This window comes from Pipistrellus hanaki, assembly GCF_964339955.1.
Source record: "Pipistrellus hanaki genome assembly, chromosome: 3".
Taxonomy (NCBI): Eukaryota; Metazoa; Chordata; class Mammalia; order Chiroptera; family Vespertilionidae; genus Pipistrellus; species Pipistrellus hanaki.
In genome coordinates, this window is record NC_140505.1 from 150,278,553 (window position 1) to 150,298,832 (window position 20,280).

At 39.7% G+C, this 20,280-nt stretch overlaps 1 protein-coding gene across 1 annotated transcript in view; it reads right to left on the reverse strand.

Moving 5' to 3' along the window:
* The window catches only part of PDZRN4 (PDZ domain containing ring finger 4), a gene marked incomplete at its 5' end in the record, with an annotated part of 339,478 nt that overhangs the window by 54,018 nt on the left and 265,180 nt on the right, over positions 1–20,280 (reverse strand). Inside the window, 2 exon segments of the mRNA XM_084876634.1 lie at positions 8,971–9,073; positions 12,344–12,600. Coding sequence (XP_084732760.1) covers positions 8,971–9,073; positions 12,344–12,600 — 360 coding nt within the window.

Genomic DNA, 20,280 nt, shown 5'->3' on the forward strand with positions numbered 1-20,280 from the left:
TTTGAAATGTTAAAATATTTATAAAAATTTTAAGGAATTGTCTATGAATTTGTCTCATTTTAAGTTAGTACCATGGGACAACTATATGATGACAAGTCATTCCATACTAACACTGACATCCCCCACAAAGCTCACATGTGAGGATTCTGTGATTCAAGAGGTAGATGGTCCCTTCAAGAGACAAGATTTAGAACTGGGACCAGACTCCCTGTTTAGAATCCTTCCACTGGATTATATTGCCTCTGGAAGGAACACTGAAATCATTCTTGGTGATTTACTTTATATTGAAAAAGACAGCTCTCCATTCTTTGCCCCTATGAAAACAGTTTTTCAAAGGACAAGGGAAGTCTTGGGGGGGGGGGAAGGGATTTGAAATGCAAATGTTCACCTTAAACACAACCTCTCGCAAACACCTTTCAGTAATGCAAGGCAATTATCCCAATGTGTACAATGAGTATCTACAAACAAACACTGAATGTCGGCATTTTGATAAAATTCATATACATCATGTAAAAAATCTCCTTTTTATATCTAGATTCCTAGTAAAATAAATGAACCTATGGTTACATTGTTTAATAATCAGCTTGGAGAGTTAAATTGATTTGTCATTGTTTTCTTAGGAAATAAGGTTTCGTGTTGTCATAATCAGTGAGGCGAAAGATAAATTTGCCTCATGTTTGTTTTATAAAATTACATGACCAAATTAACAACAATACTAATCTCATTTCTTTCAGTAAGAAACTTAAAAGAATTACAATAACTTTGATGACTATTTCCAACTTTGTGGCATTTTTTTCTAGTCACACCTTAAGGAGGGCTTTTTTTTTTTAAATAGAAAGATCTTAGGGAAATTGTTCAACTTAATAGATATGGGTAAACAAATTAATAAATTCTGAGTCATCTCTGCTTAGAGTACTAGGGTTATATAAAATGTGACTACAAAATCTCAGCCTAGATTGAGGGTCAACAAGTATAAAACTAGGACAAAGTATTGTGCAGCTAGGACATTTCTGAAGGTGAAAGTGGTTGCTATTCATAAATAAACTGGAACATCAGCAATACATGGAGGAGGTTTAGGGCAAACCAGAATGCATGTTTATCCTAACATGAACAGAACTCCAATCATTTTTTTACCTATGTCCATTAGCAAGTCTATTTACTAGGTTCTCCATGCACATCTTCCATGTTGGAAAGGCAACCAAAAATGCAAATTTTCTTCTTTTACAATCTGGCACAAGTATATGCTTGGGTCTACTTATTCTACTGTCTAGGTTGTTAACTGAATTATTTTAAGAAAAATAAAACTTTCACACTTAATTCAAATTTTGATTCCCCATCAGCTCTCTTTTCCTTTTCTCCCATTGAACACTTTGTATTGGTTGTTAGGACACTTATAAGAACTAGAGGCCCAGTGCATGAAAGTTGTGCACAGGTAGGGTCTCTAGGCCTGACTGACAATCAGGGCTGATCAGGGCCTTCAGGCTGCCAGCTGGGGCCTTCTTTCATTCCACGCTGCCCCCATGGTGTTCAGTACACATCATAGTGAGAGATCGAACTCCCAGTCTCCTGATTGAACTCCCGAGGGGACACTTTGCATATTAGCCTTTTATATAGAGAGATAGCAGCAAGGACCCAGTAGTTCATTCACTCATCCTGCAAATGCTGCTGAGTGCCCACTGTCTACCAGCCCCTGTGCTAGGCTCTCCAGGAGATAGATAATTAGATACTTCTATTAAGGAAGACAAACTATTTAGAATAAAAAGATAAGTACGTAAAATACTATAACCCAAGGCATAATGACAAAAATATATATTTACAGAATGTGGTATGAGAGTTCAGTGGTGGGAAAGAAATTTGAGAAAGGCATTTGAGTTGAAGAGAAGCCCTAAAATAAAGGCACAGAGAAAAGAAATCACATGGCTTTCTTTGAGTGTTGCTGCCCTGTAGTGTTTGACTCCATGATGCCTGGGAAAGCAAGCAATAACATAGTACAAAGGGTCCTCAATGTTAGGCAGATACATTTAGAATTAATCCAAAGAACAGAGTCATACGGGATGGTGAACAGGGAGATCCAATGAGAAGCGCCCTTGAGGAGGACTGTTCTGACAGTGGTGAGTAGGCTGGACTACAGAGACTATGGAGTGAGGGCCTTGAGGAGATCAATAAATAGCCTAGAGCAATGTTCTAGACAAGAGTAGTCAAAGAGTAGTCAGTGGTGATAGTAAGGAGGAGCAGGACTCAAAGGGTCTGGAGATTATACACACACACACACACACACACACACACACACACACACACACACCACACACACACGACAACTGACTGGTTTGGTTTCCATGATTAAGATTTAAATCTGACATAATAGAGCAAATGGTGGCGTCACTAATCGACATTTCAATGAACCAACTCCAAACTGACTGTGAACATCATCTTATCTTAAATGTTCAAGTAATAAAAATATTTTCACACTTCATCTAGATCACTTTTCAATTCAATAAATTTTCCCAAAGAATGAAACTTATGAAGGTGATTTCTTAAATGGATGATTTTATTGCCCCAGTAGTAAGTGGTATAAAATTGTTTTAGATATTTCATTAATAATTCTGAAATGTGACTAGCAAGTGGAAGAAAAGGGACTTGTGAACTATAAAGCACTTAGTGAATTAAAAAAATGCTGGATTCTACACTTTCATACTCTACAAACTATTTTCTCTTTCTCTAGTATACACCACAATGTAAGGAAAATATATGTGCTCTTTATGGGTTTTGTTTCATATATTTCTTCCAAATATATTCCTTCCATCATTGATTTTCAAACTCCTTGATACATTTCCTTCTCTCAGTAACCAGAGATCATCAGTCAGAATTGGCTACTTGGGGAGGCACTCAATTCTCCATCCATTGTAGTGGTTCACAAATTTGCTAAGTTATCCCTTGGTGAAAAAATTATAAAGGGATTCAGGGTAGATTAGAGAATATGTCAAATTCATACTATATATAAGATACTGTGATTTTATAAAATAACTAGAGGCCTGATGCATGAAATTTGTGCACTGGGGGGCTGTCCCTCAGCCCAGCCTGCACCCTCTCCAAACTGGGACCCTTCGGGTGATGTCCTGTGGGATCCGGCCTAAACTGGCAGTCGGACATCCCTCTCACAATTCGGGACTGCTGGCTCCCAACTGCTTGCCTGCCTGCCTGCCTGCCTGATTGCCCCTAACTGCTTCTGCCTGCCAGCGGATCACCTCCTAACCACTCCCCTGCCAACCTGATTACCCCTAACAGCCTTCCCCTGCAGTACTGGTTCCCTCCCCCAACTGCCCTCCTTCCCCTGCCAACCTGGTAACTCCCAACTGCCCTCCTTCCCCTGCCAATCTGGTAACCCCCAACTGCCCTCTCCTGCTGGCCTGGTTGCCCACAACTGCCTTCTCCTTCTGGCCATCTTGTGGTGGCCATCTTGTGACCTTGTGACCACATGAGGGTGGCCATCTTGTGCGAGGGCCTGATGGCCAATTTGCATATTACCTCTTTATTATAGAATAATCATAAAGATGAATTTTCATGGAGAACATTCAAATTCCAGTTCCTTACTTATCTCTCCATGTCTCTCCTCTCCCTCCCCCCCCCCCCCCCCCCCGGCCCTTCTTTTGAAGTATTTAATGGAAACAAATATGGTTCTGGAATTAGAACCCCTGTCATAAAGAATATATACCTGTTAGAAAGGGGATATCTGTTGTCCCTGCATGGAGGTCTCAGTTCCTTTCCAATTCCCTTATATAAAAAAAGAGGAAAGGTACCGCAGTGCTCGGAAGTGGGTCCATGTGGACAGCCAGGGGATTCTTCATTTATTTGCTCATGGACATTGAGCACACATTGTGAAACAGATGATGTGATGCAATGATGAACAAGGCAGATAAGGCCTCAGCCCTCACAACTTAGAAAGGAGCCACAAAGCTCTCCACATGCACACAGGGAAGATTTGGCTTCACATATCCTAATGCTGCTCAAATGGATGACTGAAATCTCATTAAGGCTTATTCTCTTGTTAATTTTTTTTGAAAGAACAGGTCCTTGATTCATATTTCTCTTTTCCTTAACTATTCAAGAGAGAGATTATATACTTAAAATTTGCACATATTTGCAGGCACCCAGCTAAATTTTACAAAAGAACACTTCTCAGCATAGCACAAAGGTTTACTTATGCTTTGCATAAGAACTGCCAAGAGGAAGCTAATTAATATGCTAAATGCTCTTTTCTATTTATAGACACTGGTTTGGTTTTCAGTTAACAGTTCACAGAACTCTGACATATACTAGTCCTTCTTTTCACCTTTAATACCTCTTCAAGCAAAGTGCTGTTTCCTTTTCATTCCAATGACAATGCACACATAAGGGGAACCCTTAAGGGTACTTAATTTAGGCTATTGGATATGTTTTCTTCTTCAGCCTGAGCTTGGAGTGAGCAGGAAAAACGATTTCAAATAGCATTTTTAAGTGGCGAATATCTGCAGGCTCAGAAATGTTGCTTAAATTATTTGCTTGTCTTGGTTAATACTATCAAAAGTTAGTTGTCTTGCCTCAACCAGCACTGACTTTTGAGAGTTAATGGCAAATACTGCAAAAATTCATCTTGCAACTAAAGCAGCAGCAAACATATCTTTATTAGGAGTTGGAAGAAAGCACTATATTTCTCAAAGCTTTCCCCTTTAAATTATTTCTGGTAGAGGCTGGATTTGAGATCTGCCTCTGACTTGCTAAGGGCTATTTATGATTTATTTCAACCTTCAGCTGGCTCTGGAGGAACAAATGAGCAAAGTTGAAAATAAAGAAGAGAGGACGAAATACTCAGCGGTATTTCGGTGGCATAAACATCCATGAATGGTTGTATTGTTTAAATTTAACAGTATTTTACTTTTTTCCTCTCAAAAATAAAATTAAACCCCTTTATCATTTTTAATTAGAGAACAAGGGCCATCATTTTTTTTTTTAAAGAAAATAAATTTCAAGCTGTGAGTCTTTTAATGCAGGCTGGTCTTTGGAGACTTTTCTGAAGCACCGTGGGGAAATTTTAAACCCAATCAAATAATTTTCTGAGGTAAAGTGGTGATGGCCTATGGTGAGATATGGGTGTCATTAAAATGTTACAGAGGTCCATAACATACCACAGTCCCCAGAACATTGAAACTATCACATCTCCAAAGAAGCCTTTGCGGTCCACCACGGCTCTGAAGGGGGCTGTTACAACCCTATCAGTGCAGCAATCTGCAAGTTAAAAAGTCCCCAAATATGTATTCACAAGACAGTCAGGTATGTTTTGGTCCATTGGGTCAATGATCCAAGCACTAAAATTCCCTAACTAAATATTCACAAGATAGCCAGATCAGCTTTGGTTCACTGAGCCAATAGTAAGCATGCCTTTAAAAACGACCTACATAATTGCATAGTTTGCATTTTAGCAAGTTCAGAAACCCAGTTCCTTAACACTTTCAGTCTCTTAAAGAGTGGATTTACTACGCTAGTTTCTGTGGATGTCAGAAGCTGTGTTTCACTCTTTGGCCTGTGACATTTTACTTTAAAAAAAGTCGGAAGAAGGAAAACCACCATAGCATAAAGTATACTGAAGTTATGAGGCAAGTAGTGGAAACACTGATGTCCTTCGCACCATCTTAGTGCCTCCTCCATCCCCATCCAGATGCAATCCGCCTCACCTTAGCACCCGAGTGCTGAGCTGTGGCCTTGGCTCGCTCTGTCAATTTCATTCCAGTAGCTAGAGGGATCTGGCTGGGCACGGGGGTGGGGAACCTTTTTTCTGCCAAGGGCAATCATTTAGATGATTATAACATCATTCAAGGGCCATACAAATTTACCAGCCTAAAAATTATCCTGCTCTCTTTGGTCCAACATTTAATTAACTCATGCCTAATGCCTTGGCAGGGCCAGGCCAAATGGTTCCGTGGGCCTTCTATGGCCCATGGGCCAGATGTTCCCCAGCCCGGGGCTAGGGCTTCACAACACCGCCCTGATCTTTCTTCTCCAGCACATTTACATCTGGTAGTAAATCCACAGGCTCCTCAAGATAGGCCCCTACTCACTCTGACACCCCCTCCTACCAAGCACACTCCTGCTCCATGTCCTTTTACTGCCTTCTATCTGGAAAGCCCCTCTTCAGATATCCCCATGGCTAGCTCTCCTGCATTTAGGACTCATAGGAGAGAGGCCTTCCTGGACCTCCGGAATAAGATAGCAACACCCCATCTTAGCACCACGCATTTCTTTCTCAGGTACCCATGCTGGCTGTTCTCTGTTAGCACCGAGCACCACATAACATGCTACATTGTCACTTATTTGATTATTGTCTATCTCTCTCTCCCCCTGATGGTTAAGATCCACTAGGGCAGGGGCTTCATCAATCCTAAACTTCAATTGGAACCTGGCATCTTTATGTGCTCAATAATTACTTATGGTGCCAATGAATGAGAGCAGATGGAAAGGGGTCTTCTCTCCACTTCCCAACTGCCTGGTGGAGAGAGTTCACATCTAGGTTGAGGAGGAATGGGTATCTCCTTCTGAGATGAAGCCCTTTATTTGGCTGTCAGATCTCAGTTCCCTGTAATGCACTGTAAGTGGCCCAAAGTGGGTCTTCCTGAAGGTGATCATCGAGCGAGTCCCTGGAGCTGCTGGGTTGGGATAGACCTCCTGGAGGAGCCGGGGTCATCTCTGCTGGACTGTATGTAATGTAATATTCAATGATATGCTAATTAATTTAAAATTAATTAGGTTTTTTTTCCCTTTTTTTTTAACTGTACATAAAGACGGATTAGCCTTTCTAAATCTCCCCTTAAATGTGGTGGCTACAGTCAGCTCCGGTGACAGCGGTGGACTGACTAGATTCCACAGCCTCATCCGATGAAGCCGTGAGGGATGGTGCGTGCACCTCTGTAACAGGCTGGGAAGCACTAGGTGGAACCATTATCCTCCCCAACTTGTTAATGATCTCCATGTCTACATCCCCACCATGAACCAGGCATGATCTTCTCCACTGCATCCCCTCTCATGATGGAAGCCTGTCACAATACTTCTTATTTAAATTTCACAGGAACATTCTTTATTTCAATCACTCAGGTGCCTTTGGCAAAAGAATCGCAGCTGACAGCAAATTAATGACTGAAATGCCGTGATTAGTTGAGATTACAGGCTACAGAGGACTTGTCTGAGCATTTACCACTGTCATCACACTGATGCTGCATCTATTAGTGATTCACGTCCCTCAGAAAAAAGGATGTGCCCTGGCCGGTGGCTCAGTTGGTTGGAGCTTCGTATAGTACCCTAAAAGTTCGAGTGTTTGATCCCCAGGTCAGAGAGAGTATGGAGGCAACTGATGTTTCTCACTCACATCTAAGGTCTCTCTCTCTCTTTCTCTCTCGCTCTTATTCCTCTCTCTTTAAGATCAATAAACATATCCTCTGATGAGGATAAACAAGAACAATGAGGATGTGTTTCACTTACAGTAGCCCTATAGCAATGAAAGGAAATCTGTATTTAATGTAATATTCAATGATATGCTAATTAATTGAAAGTATTTATTTATTTATTTAAATTTTTTTTACTGTTAACCTGTTGGCCTAAGCAAGTCTCTCTCCCAAACCCTCCTCCAGCTCGTAGATTTATTTTAATAAAACTTCAAGGCACAAGCTAAATGAAAAGTTGAAGGTAATTCCAGTCCCCAAAATCAAAGTATTCAGTAACTGAAAGAGATACATTGTTTAATCTTAAATTATTGGGATAAATGACTCAATTTTATAATTCATTTTGCATGAATAGACAAAACTTAATGGATATTTCAGTGCATACCAGGGCTTGAGTGGATTCATAAAATAAAACTTTTCAATCAACTTAACAGAGAGGATGGGGATAAAATTAATGTGAACAATAACAACAACAAAACTGTCTACTCAGATACGAGGCATCACTGCACACACGTCTAGATGCTGGCCGAAAAGCAATACTGATTTCTGTAATCCCCCGAAATGACTTTTGCAGGGGGAAGATTTCAAATAAACGTCTATTTGCTTTAGGTGAGCTTCGCTGAATCGACTTTATTTGATTTCACATCCTCCTAAGGGAAGAGATTTCAGGATTTCCTGGTTGTAAAATGGAAAAGAACATTTTGCTGAACTTGTATGACATCATCTACTGCATTAAAAGGGCAGGTAATCATGGGCTCTCTGCCTGTTTACCAAACCTTCTTTACCTCCTCAATCTATTTTATTTCCAAATGTCAGAGGAGGCTGAAACCTTTCCAAGATTTACAGACGGCAGGAGCAGAGGCAATATTAGGATAAATCCTTTAACTTTTGTGAAAGCTCTTAAATAATTAACAGATGGGCTTTTGGAATTGTTACATATCACAGTACAGACACTCTGAGGTACACTCTGTGAAGGCTAAACACCATCAATATCAAAGGGTCTGAAGGCATCTCTCTTTCTAGAAAGTTGGTGGAACTGTTCTTTGGAGTACAAATTTGGGTCACAAATAAAGTGAATATTAAATTTGCCAAGGAGAATTAATATAATAAAACTTAATCAATTAAAATTAAAATACAATACAGTGAGTAAAAATAGAAAGTACCATCTTGGTTTTTAATACAATTTCTTTTCCAAACAGTACTTGGAAATTCTCTTCTATTATGGAAAGGAGAAAAAAAATGTGGCTGCCATAATACTATTTATCAAGAGCAACAAGAAATGCGAGCAAATTATCTTTAAGCTTACATTATAAAAATGTTTCCGCATATACTTATAATACTAGAGTCAAATAGCTAATATTAAAAATATTTATAAGACCTTATCATAGGTATGTACTAGAGATAACATTTCACACAGCAATAAATTAATTTTTTTCTTTTTTATGCAAAACGCCTCAACCGTAACTTCATGAAGAAATGTGAAGCGGTGTGAAAATGATCTTACCTCATATTCAAAGTCCTCTGTTCTGTCTGCATCAGCAGGCAAGCTGGAGATATACTCATTGTCCTCATAAAATTCATGCTCCATCGGGTGAAGAGAATGGCAGCTATGGGGAATGTAGCAAGATGATAGGAATGGATCAAAAGGGTTGTTTTTGAGATTAAACTGATTTAGAATTTCACTTTCGTTTTCTCTGCTTTGCAATGATACCCTCACTGATCTAATGAACTACAGCTCAGGATAACCCATTGCTTTTCTTTCTCCTTCTACATGAAGTCCATCAATTTGATTTTCTGAAAGAATTCTGAGATAAGAGCCCCTGGTCAGAGCTGTATTCCCTGAAGGCAGATGTGAGCTCTGTGACAGGCCATGGGGCTTTATTACCACTCTCTGGCCCTGCTACCATTCCACCAAATGGGACTCGCCCCATACATGGGTGTGCGGCATTTGCGATAGCAGTGTACCCCAAAAGGAGTACTTTTGTAACAAAATGCTATTTCATAATATAGAGCCCAAAACTGTTTTTTGACTTCTGTTTTCAAAGCATACATTTTTCATAACACTATTCCTTAAGACCGCCTTCCTCATTCTCTCTCATAACCCACATTTTCTTCTCTTCGAAAAAGGGCATGTATACAAATATTCATGACATTCACGATGATACCTCATTAGAAAGCCTTGTATATAGGGCACATATAAGCCATAGGGTTCCATAATCCCTGTGGAAAATTCCTGGAGACGGACAGAGCTGATTAAGTAAAGGAAATGAGGGGGATCCAAGACACTGTCCATGACTTTTATATATCCCTTAACTTTTAAGTAGTTTTAAAGAATTGATAGAAGTGCTTTCCAGTTATATGCTATGATAGAGAATATATATTACACCATATAAAGGCTAAGCAAAGTTCAACAGCAAAGGCATGAGGTCATCTCTATTTGTAAATCTTTTTTAAAAAAAACATATTTTTATTGATTTCAGAGAGGAAGGGAGAGAGAGATAGAAAGATCAATGATGAGAGAGAATCACTGATCAGTTGCCTCCTGTATACCCACTACTGGGAAATTGAGCCTGCAACCCAGGCATGTGCCCTTGAAGGGAACCGAACCCAGGACCCTTCAGTCCGCAGCTGATGCTCTATCCACTGAGCAACACTGACTAGGGCGATCATCTCTATTTCTAAAAGTCAATGAACAAGTCTACTCGCAATAAATCAGGTTCACTGCAAGAGAGACCTCTAAGTCTTGGCAGTGTGGGCGTTCTTGAAATATTGGAATTAGTAGTATAAATTAATTCTCTCATCATTAGTTGACAAGAGAGACAGGACCATCTTAGTATCTTCACACAATGTAAAAATTCCACCAGATTCTTCTCACTATTGTCAGCTCCATACAGTGTTAAAGAATGTGGGCCCAAATAATAAAAGCACATTGCCTGTGGGTCTAACAGGTAAAGCCTCCTTGTTTAATCTGGACTGGCTCTACGAAGCCTATTTGGGCTGGTAAAAAGTCAAACTTGTTATCTGGGGCATCGGATGTGTTGTCCTTTGTCCTTTAGTTAGTAAGAAGGGCGCCCTGCCAGGAGGAACACCTTTTTCATTCAATAAGCATTTACTGCATGTCTACCAGATGCCAGGCCCTATGCCAACTGCTGGGAATAGGTTGGTGCGCAACATCCAATTCTTGCCTTATGAACTGGGTAAAGCAGCAAAGTGGGAATTTTAGTGGTGTGATAATTAAGGGGGAAATACAGAAGCCTTGAGAGCACATGATGGGGATGGACCTACGTCAGCCCCGGGAAGTTTGCTAGAAGAGTTGCCTCTAAGATAAGGTCTGTGTCTGTGACTTAGGAAGAGCAGCACTGGTTAAAGAAGCCATCAGACCTCTTTGGCTCAGAAGCCTGGCCCTGTCATTTCTTTGTGACCTTGGCCAACTCAACATCTGTGACATGGATATGGCAATAATATAATACACACCTTCCAAAGGTTTGTGAGGACTAAATGAGTTAATCAAGGTAAAACACTTGGAACATTACCTAAAATATGTTAAGAAAGCTGATAAATGTAAGCTATTATTATTCATTCAAGAAAGTATTGATTGAATGGCTATTCTAATATCAGGCTATGCTAATGAGTATTAAATATTGGTGTGCTTGGGTGTTGTTTATCTTACCCTCTAGACTGTGAGCTCCAGGAGACAGTGACTTTATTTTTGTTCCCAGTTTCATGGCCAGCACCAAGTCCTACTGATTGACATAAGTGGCTATTTAATAAGTAATGGGTGAATTAATAAATTCCTAAGCAAGACAAATAGAGCCTCTACTCTCCTGGAATTGGAGGTTTCAAAGAGTAGTTTCCAAAATACAGCTTCCCATCACAATGCCCTTGGATGGTTCTTGAAGGAATCCAATGCTTGGGCCTCATTCTACAAACTTCTTATTAACTGGCCTGAGGTGGGACTTGGGCAATAAATTGGTATTTCTTTTCCATGCTCCCTGGTGATTCTAATGCACACACGTGACCCACTGAAACAGACTCACCAAAGCCACTAAAGGGTGGGGAGGTGGCCTGACTAGATCTGTGTTTTACCAAGTGGAGAAAGGACCCGTAGGCAATGAAAATGCAGTCTAAAGAGACTATTGCTCTTATAAACCAAAATCTTAATAACGTTTGGCTATTTGCTTAAACGGTCATAGGACAAAGTGTATGGGGCAGAACATACTTCCAAGACTATACAAGTAGGATTGCTTGAATAAAATACCTCTGCCTTTACATTAGGTAAAAATTGGGAAGAAAGATTCCTTCAATAGTTCTTTATTTCGTAGTTCGATACTTTTTCTCTGACAGCCAAAACCTTTTGTTTACATCTCAATATATTGAGTAATTGCTTTCTTTGGAGAATTACACTTCAATTAAATTAATTTCTTAGCTTCTCCTTTAAATAAGAGAAAAGCAAAAACGAGAACAAGAGGTGACCCACAGTGGAAGACACAGTGCCAACATGACACTTCTGTGTCAGTCCTAATAAGGTTCTTGGCAGCTTTGGTGAGAAAAGCTATTTCCCTGACCATTGCTCATGAGGAGCACAAGGTGTTTGATGACTGGAATTACAAAGATGAACTAATCAGAGCCCGGATTTTTCACTGTACCTCCACCAGTCTGATTCCTGAGGAGACGCAACAGCGTGGGCCAGGGGAAGTAGCTAGCAGGGACAGCTGACAACTAATTGGATGTAGACACAGTGGAGACATTTTCCAAAACAGCACTGAGCACCTGTCTCAATAATTGTCAACTGGCTAGCCTGACTGACTCTTGCCAACACGTCCTCTCAATGATGAATGAAAAGAAGCAGGGCTTTGGGAGAAGTGACAGCAAAATACCTGTCTGAGAGCAGGAAGGGACAGATGTCTGGCACCGGAGGGGTAGGTGGCCTGAGCTTAGCCAGGGCCATGATGTGCTCAAAGGTAATGTCCGTCTGAGTGCTGGCGTTCATGAGCTGCACTTCGGGAGCCGCTCCATAGATTGGCTTACTGAGAGGCGTGCGCCTTAGCACCTGGACCACAATGGGTTCCTTGGCATTTCGGAAAGCTTCCACTGCCTCTTCATGGGTGGCCTTGGAGAGATCCTTCCCATTGACCTGTGAAGATAAAGCGACATTGCTCACCTCAGAGGAGAGAACAGAGGCTGCTGTGACAGATTAATAAAAGGCAGGGAGGAGATGTTTGAGCCAGCTCTGCTATGCATTTTGTAAAGGAATATTTAATGAGGCTGACACTTTTATTGAATGCTTCACCAACTGGAGAAACGGGAGGAGATAAGGAAAACAATTACTTCCGGTGTCTTCAGGAAGTATGCCATCAGAAAATGTTCACTAACACCTTCAGATAGGTAAGAATGCTCAGTATATACTTTCTTATGATTTAGCAATCTTTTGGTGGGATTTTTAAAAAGGCATTTTATTGATTTTGTTAATAGAGAAAGGAAGAAAGAAGGAGAGAGAGAGAGAGAGAGAGAGAGAGAGAGAGGGAGAGAGAGGGAGAGAGAGAGACATTGACATGAGAGTTGAACATCAATTGGCTGCCTCCTGCATATCCTCTACCAGGGATTGAGCCCACAACCCAGCCTTGTGCCATAACTGGGAATTGAACCAGCAACCCTTCAGTATACAGGAAAATGCCAAACCAACTGTATGACACTGGCCAGGCCTCTTGGTGAGATTTTCAACATTTACTCAAAGTCTTCCAGGCCTAAAATTTATTTTTTTTAGGATACTGTCAGATTTCTTTCATATTCATCATCTTTTTATCCAAGACCATGCTTTACCCAAGATCATGTGCATTTTATCATAAATCCTTTCTAGTCAAAGCGTGTTCTGTGGACCAACAGAAATAGTATCACTTAAGGGATTATTAGAAATGCCAAGAAGCTGGCATTACCCAGACCTCCTGGATCAAAATTGACATTTTTAAAACGATCCCAGATTACTTATGAGATGCTTATGAAAGGAACACTGCTCTGAAACACCTCTGAGTGAGAATACTGTGTCTCTTTGGAGGTATCCTTATCTGTTTTAATGTATATTAATTTATGATATTCCAAGGTAGCCCTAAACACAGCAGAGAAAGAGGTGACATTTGCCATTGCCTCCAAAACTGCTTCTCGGTAGGGCTAATAGTTGGTATTTAGGAGAGAAATATTATTTTTTGTAAGACTCTGTCTTGCCTGCTTATTGAGGGCCACGATGTTCCAGCTTCTGTGGCACCCCAAACACCACACGCTTTTCTGAACACCCTCTTGAGGGTCAGTATAGGCCACTCTCAAATAGTTGTCAATTTATTTCCCTGAAATGGGTCCTGATAACACAGTCTCTTAATGGGAGTTCTGTTTTAATAAAGGACTATGGAATCCTGAAGTAGCTTCCCAACTCCTACCCCAAATAATGTAATGCTGGCTTTTGCATATAGGAAAAGACACTTGGGAACACAATACTGTATTTACAACCCCTGAAATTATACCATTTCTAGACAACTCAGACAGTGAGGCTCTGTTGACAGCCATGCACCAGGAAATCCTTAAAGATCCCTGAAAGGAAGCAAAGTGAATCACTGGGTTGCAATTGTAGAGCAATTATGACATTTGAATGAGCACATTCTCTTTCCCTGAGTAGACAAAGAATATGTGTGTGCTCAGAGCAAGTGTGGGAGATTTTGGGGTAAAAGATACAATGCCAGGTAGAAATTGTCATGTCCTGTAGAGATAGGCTTAATGACCTAGAGGAGCTAATTTATTCAATGGGCCCTGAAAGAATTAATGTGCCATCAAAAATGGAGCAATTGAGTTTCCTCACCAGCAAAATATGTCCCAGTACAATTCTTGGATCACTAGTAAGACATTTCAGATGAAGATCTGAGTGGGTGCCAACTAGCGTGTACAAACTCACCAATCTGCACAGTCCCTCTCTGATTCTTTTCTCCATGGACTACATTTTAAAATAATCACCAGCCGAAACTGGTTTGGCTCAGTGGATAGAGCATCAGTCTGCAGACTGAAAGGTCCCAGGTTTGCTTCCGGTTAAGGGCATGTACATTGGTTGTGGGCACATCCCCGGTGGGGGATGTGCAGGAGGCAGCTGGTCGATGTTTCTCTCTCATCGATGTTTCTAGCTCTCTATCCCCCCCTCTTCCTCTCTGTAAAAAAAATCAATAAAATATATGAAAAAAAGAAAAGAAAAAAAGAAAAGAAAATAATCACCAAGTTTTTATTGGCACAGCCTTGATGGCACATCATGTCTTGATGACTCTAGGTATACACGAGTATGTAGACAAAGGATGCCCAGAACACACTCATCTATTCCTTGAGCTATTGTCGATGACAGGCACTCTGGGCTGAGGCTACCACTGACTTCCCTGATGACATGTTGTCAGCAGATAAGAGAACTTCCAGGTGAAAAAGCAGGACCTAAAAGCTAGCCTCTCATGTTTAGTGTTGTCATCCTCCATGTTTTATATTAGGATCAGTATTTATAAATTCCAGGGTATAGAAACTGATCCAGGGGCAGCTAAGAATGTTCTGTCAGCTCGGAAGAATTGCCTTTTGGTACATAGGCTTCCCACTTCCTTGTGTCTCTTCTATTTAGTGAATATCTGAGCTAGCAAAGTATCATACCCTTCCCTCTCTAAAGAGAACTCTTGGTCACTTTATCAACTGTTTAAAACCTACTAAAACTATGCCAATAGGTTACCTTCTCTTATAAGCTTTGCCAACAGTAGCAGAATGGAAGACAGTGCTCTTTTAAAAATAACTTCAAGCAATATGTTAGGGTAAAGGCAGAAATAACTTGTGGCCAGGGTTTCTTCCAGTCCATAGATGAAATCCTACTATTGCATACATTGTGTGCCATTAAGTAGTGAACAGACAAAATACTCTTGTTCCATTTCTTCTTCTTTTTAAAAAATATATTTTATTGATTTTTTATAGAGAGGAAGGGAGAGGAATAGAGATGAGAGAGAAACATCCATTAGCTGCCTCCTGCACACCCTTAACTGAGGATGTTCCTGCAACCAAGGTACATGCCCTTGACTGGAATCGAACCTGGGACCCTTGAGTCTGCAGGCTGACGCTCTATCCACTGAGCCAAACTGGTCAGGATCCATTTCTTCTTTAAGGTGGCCAGGTACCTTGCCTACATGTTAACCTAGTCTTGGTATTCTCTTATTTCTTATTTGTTTTAGTGATCTAAGCAAAAATAATTTCTAAAAGGTGAGTTTCTTACTGATAATGATTATTTATTTTATGTTCCTAGTAGCTACTTAGGGTCATTTTTGCAAAATCCAGAAATGTATAAAATTTCTGCAGAAACATAAAAATTACTGAAGAGTTATTTAGGCTGTGAGATCATTAGCTCTTATTGTAATGGTTAGTATATGCTGACCATATTAGCGTCCATCCTGCAAGATCAATAGCTATTGATCTTAAGACCTGTACATTCATTCATTTACAATCATGGCATTTATATACAATTTGGGGGAGGAAGGTTAGAGACAATCAAATATAATCTTGAAAAGGGATAGTCAATGTAATCACTAGTATCTTACTTTTTCATTGGGGAATGCTCTTTTCTTCCAGTTATTATGTAGCTGACCTCTATTTTCATAAGCTGTTTAATAACTCTCAAAGTAAAGAAGTCTATGACCTTTAAAAGCTCTACTGCCTCATGTGATTCCTTAGAAAATGTAAGCACTGATAATACAAAACACTCTTTTTTTTCTTTTACTTCACTTCAAGTTCATCAACATACTGTTAGCCTACCAAAAGGTCACCATTTTATAAATTATGCCTTTCACAACAGAAAAAAGAATAGCTTAATTGGAGTTTTCTGGCAGTGGCTTTGCTCAGTTATCATTAGTTAAAGCTAGGGAGAAGAATGACATTGAGAGAATATCTAAAATTTTAATGTTATAGAAAAATTTTATAGCAAGTTAACAAATAAGTTAATAGCAAAAGTTCGTTTTTTTCCAAAATGGTGAGATCCTAAACTAGGGGTGTCGAACTCAATCAGAAAAGGGGCCAAAATCTAAAATCCAGCCTAAATCACGGGCCGAATGGTTTACTGAACAGTCATAAACTGACAATGTCATAAACTGACAGCGGAGTGCAGTGATGACAGCGCGGTGCGGGCCACATTGCAAGGCCTGGAGGGCTGGATTTGGCCCGCGGGCCTTGTGTTTGACACATGTGCCCTAAACCAACAAGGTATTTGATATTTCATGGTGCCATATATTTCTTTTCCATCATATCCTCTGGCTCCTTCCTTCCTTTGCTTCCTCCCTCTCTTTTTTCTTCCGCTTTATTCTCTTCGTCTCAGTCTTAATTATGGTTCTGTATTGGCCACATATAATTTTTATGCATTTTGTGAAATGAGACTGGCGATAGAAAAGCCCTCTATTACAGGTGTGCCATTTAGTTCAGGTAGTTCAGGGTGTAGGCCCAAACTTGTCAAGGTGCCCAGTGAAAGGAGGGGAGCTCTTTTGCTAAAAGAGTCCATGGAAGTTGACTTCAGGAGGAAAAGCTGATGAAGAGGGTTGGGAGCAAAACTGGTGAGAGGAGATGAAAGGCTATTTGAAGATTAAAAAATAAATACCCATGTATTATAGGGTTCGAGTTTGAAGTTTATGTGCATAGAGGTTTCAAGAAGGTTGGGAATTTTTAAAATATATTTTATTGATTTTTAGAGAGAGAAAGAAATATCAATGAGAGAGAAGCCTCATTGATTAACTGCCTCCTACACATGCCCTGGGAATTGAGCCCACAACCTGGGCAGGTGCCCTGACCGGGAATGGAACTGGTGACCTCCTCGTTCCTGGGCCAATGCTCAATTGCTAAAATGCACTCTCTGGGCTGGAAATTTTATTTGAACATGGTCTAGAGAATGACACTTCTTCTAAAGTCGTTGTTAAATGGAATGGGTGAGAGGATGGAGAGTCATAATAAACATGAGGAGTATATGAGATAATTCCCTCTATCACTATAACATTTGGAATTTGGATGACTGTGGCCAAAACTGATTTGGTTCTCCTGCTACCACGCAACAAGAGCAAAACTGAAAAGACTCAGGTGATGGATATTTGATAAGGGTCCCAAAGTGGAATGACTAGACTCTGAGATGGTGATTGAACCACCTGACTTAGTTAAGTAAGAAACCAGTCATGTTTATACATATAGAGGTAATGAAAATTGACAATAGCATAAATGAGGGAAGGAAGACACCAATGGCAGGAATTCTAGAATAAACAGAGGCATGTGGTTCTTCTCCTAAGAAAGTACAATTGAGATTAAAAACAAGGGGAAAGACAGAGCTATGATCCCATTGTAAGGTACATTGTAAAGTACATACTATATTGTACGCCTGAAACTAATATAATATTGCATACCAACTATATTTCAATAAGAAATATGAAAATAAAAAGGGGTCGTCTTAGTCATGTCAGTCTTGAAACAGTTATAAGACATTCAGATAAACTAACAAATAAACAATTGATGAATTAAAAAAATATTTGGTCATGGAAAACCATTTTCCATTTGTCTGGGAAAGCTAGCTGCCAGGCACCTGGGGAATCCTGACCTCAAGGGAATCTACAACCACACACCCCAGAAAAATGAAGCTACAGCTTCTTGCACTCATCAATTCAGGTAAGCTGAAAAATATACTCTTAACAGATATGAAAGAAGAGTCTTATTTCTAAAAAAAAATACTACTTTTCATTTTATTGATAGGGATAAGTGGATAGAAGAAAAGTAGGCACTTTTCAGCAATCAATACAAAAGAAGGGTGAGTACATTTGCTGTGGCAGATGGACTAATTAATACATAAGCAGCTTGTGAATGTTAAGTGAAGACTATAGCTTTTCTCATGTAAAGCATATCACAGCAATGTTTGATGAAGCTTCTGTTTAATGAACAATCTACCCTTTTGGTTAAATTGCAAAATCTGGGCCACTCATCAACAACCTCCCAAGAGTGACTGGTGGCCTCAGCTTGTATATGAGCTGTTCTGCTTGGATTATTCCTCCAAATCTAGCCTCATGCAAAATTTTCTCGAGTATCAGAAAACAAACAGGCTTTCTCTTCCCCTTTGAAGTGCAAACAAGTACATGAATAACCGAGTCACCCTGGTGAGTTGCCATTTCTAGAGTCAGCTGTTTGGGAATGATGAGGATTTCCAAGTCTCTGTGCCTCTAACAAAAAAAAAATGGTATTTTTAAGCATCTATGCCTTTCATGGGAGAATTATGTGTAATAATATTCAACAGAAGCATAAAAAAGCAAAGATTGTATGCAATCAATACAACCCAATTTCAAATTAAGAATATATAGAAAGCACTTGAATATTGTTTTTTATATGATTACAACATTTTTACATTCATTCCTTTACTTATTTTCAGCTTTATTGAGATATAGTTGGCAAACAAAATTGGAAGTTATTTAAAGTGTGCAGCTCATGGTGATTTGATATAGGTATATATTGTGAAAGAAATCCTGTTACCTAGTTTTAACATTTTCATACCTCACATATTTACCCTTTTGTGTGTGTGTGTGGAAACATTTAAGTTCTACTCTCTTAGTGAATTTCAATTATATAATACTAAAGGCTTGGTGCATGAAATTCATGCACAGGAGTGGGATGGTCCCTCAGCCCAGCCTGCAGTCTCTCAAAATCCAGGACCCCCAGAAGGATGTCTAACAGACATCCCTCTCGCAATCCGGGACCACTGACCCCTAACAACTTGCCTGACTGTCTGATAGCCCCTAACCACTCTCCCTGCCTCCATGATTGCCTTTTACTGCTTGTTTGCCAGCCTGATCACCCTTAACTGCTTGATGGGAGCAGCCAACCGGGGTGAGGGGCTATGGTTGTTCTGGTCTCTGGTCATTCTGGTCGTTCCATCATTGCTGTCGCTGGGTTTTTATTATATAGGATAGTGTTATTGTCTATAGTCAGCAATATTTTACATATCATCAGACCTGAGTATTATCATTCTGATTGGGCATGGCAGTTTATAAGCTCTCCCACCCTTACAAATAACTGGAGGATTAATTTTGATTGAAGTCCCTTGTGAATGATGATCAAATTTTCTACATGATAATTAGGGAGGTGTTGCAAAAACATGGCCTAGTAATATTTTATAGAAGGAGGAAACTATTTAAATTGTTACTAAAAAGTTTGGTATAAAAATATATATATAAAATGATCCAAAACCTGTATTTATTAAAACACTTGTCATATATAACTTTAAATTAATTTTAAGGAAATTTAGCATATTTGTTCCTAAGCATTGATATGTTTGATTCTATGTGGACATCTGTTATATAAATTGAGCATAGCACATTGTAAAAAGTATTTAAAGTAAAAAAACTTCACAGAATAAAAATTGCACAAAATTATGTGAAGAAAATCTAATTAGAGATTGACAAAAATTAATTTTGACCTTTGAAAATGTTTTCAATGAACAAAATTGAAAAAAAGTGATCCTGCAGTTCCTTTTAGGTTGTCTGGACTGGGAGGGACCTATAGCTTCATTGTCCTGGTGTGTGTGTGTGTGTGTGTGTGTGTGTGTGTGTGTGTGTGTGTGTGTATTTTCCTCTGTGTTCCAGATTCCCCAGGTGCCAGGCAGCTAGCTTTCCCGGACAAATAGAAATAACAGACTTCTAACCCAGGAAGCCTGAACCTCAGGTGGTTTGTTTCCTTACTGACAATGTTGGCATAAGAAGAGAGAGCAACAGCATAGGGATGGAGTCCCACCTCTGGAATACAGGCCCAC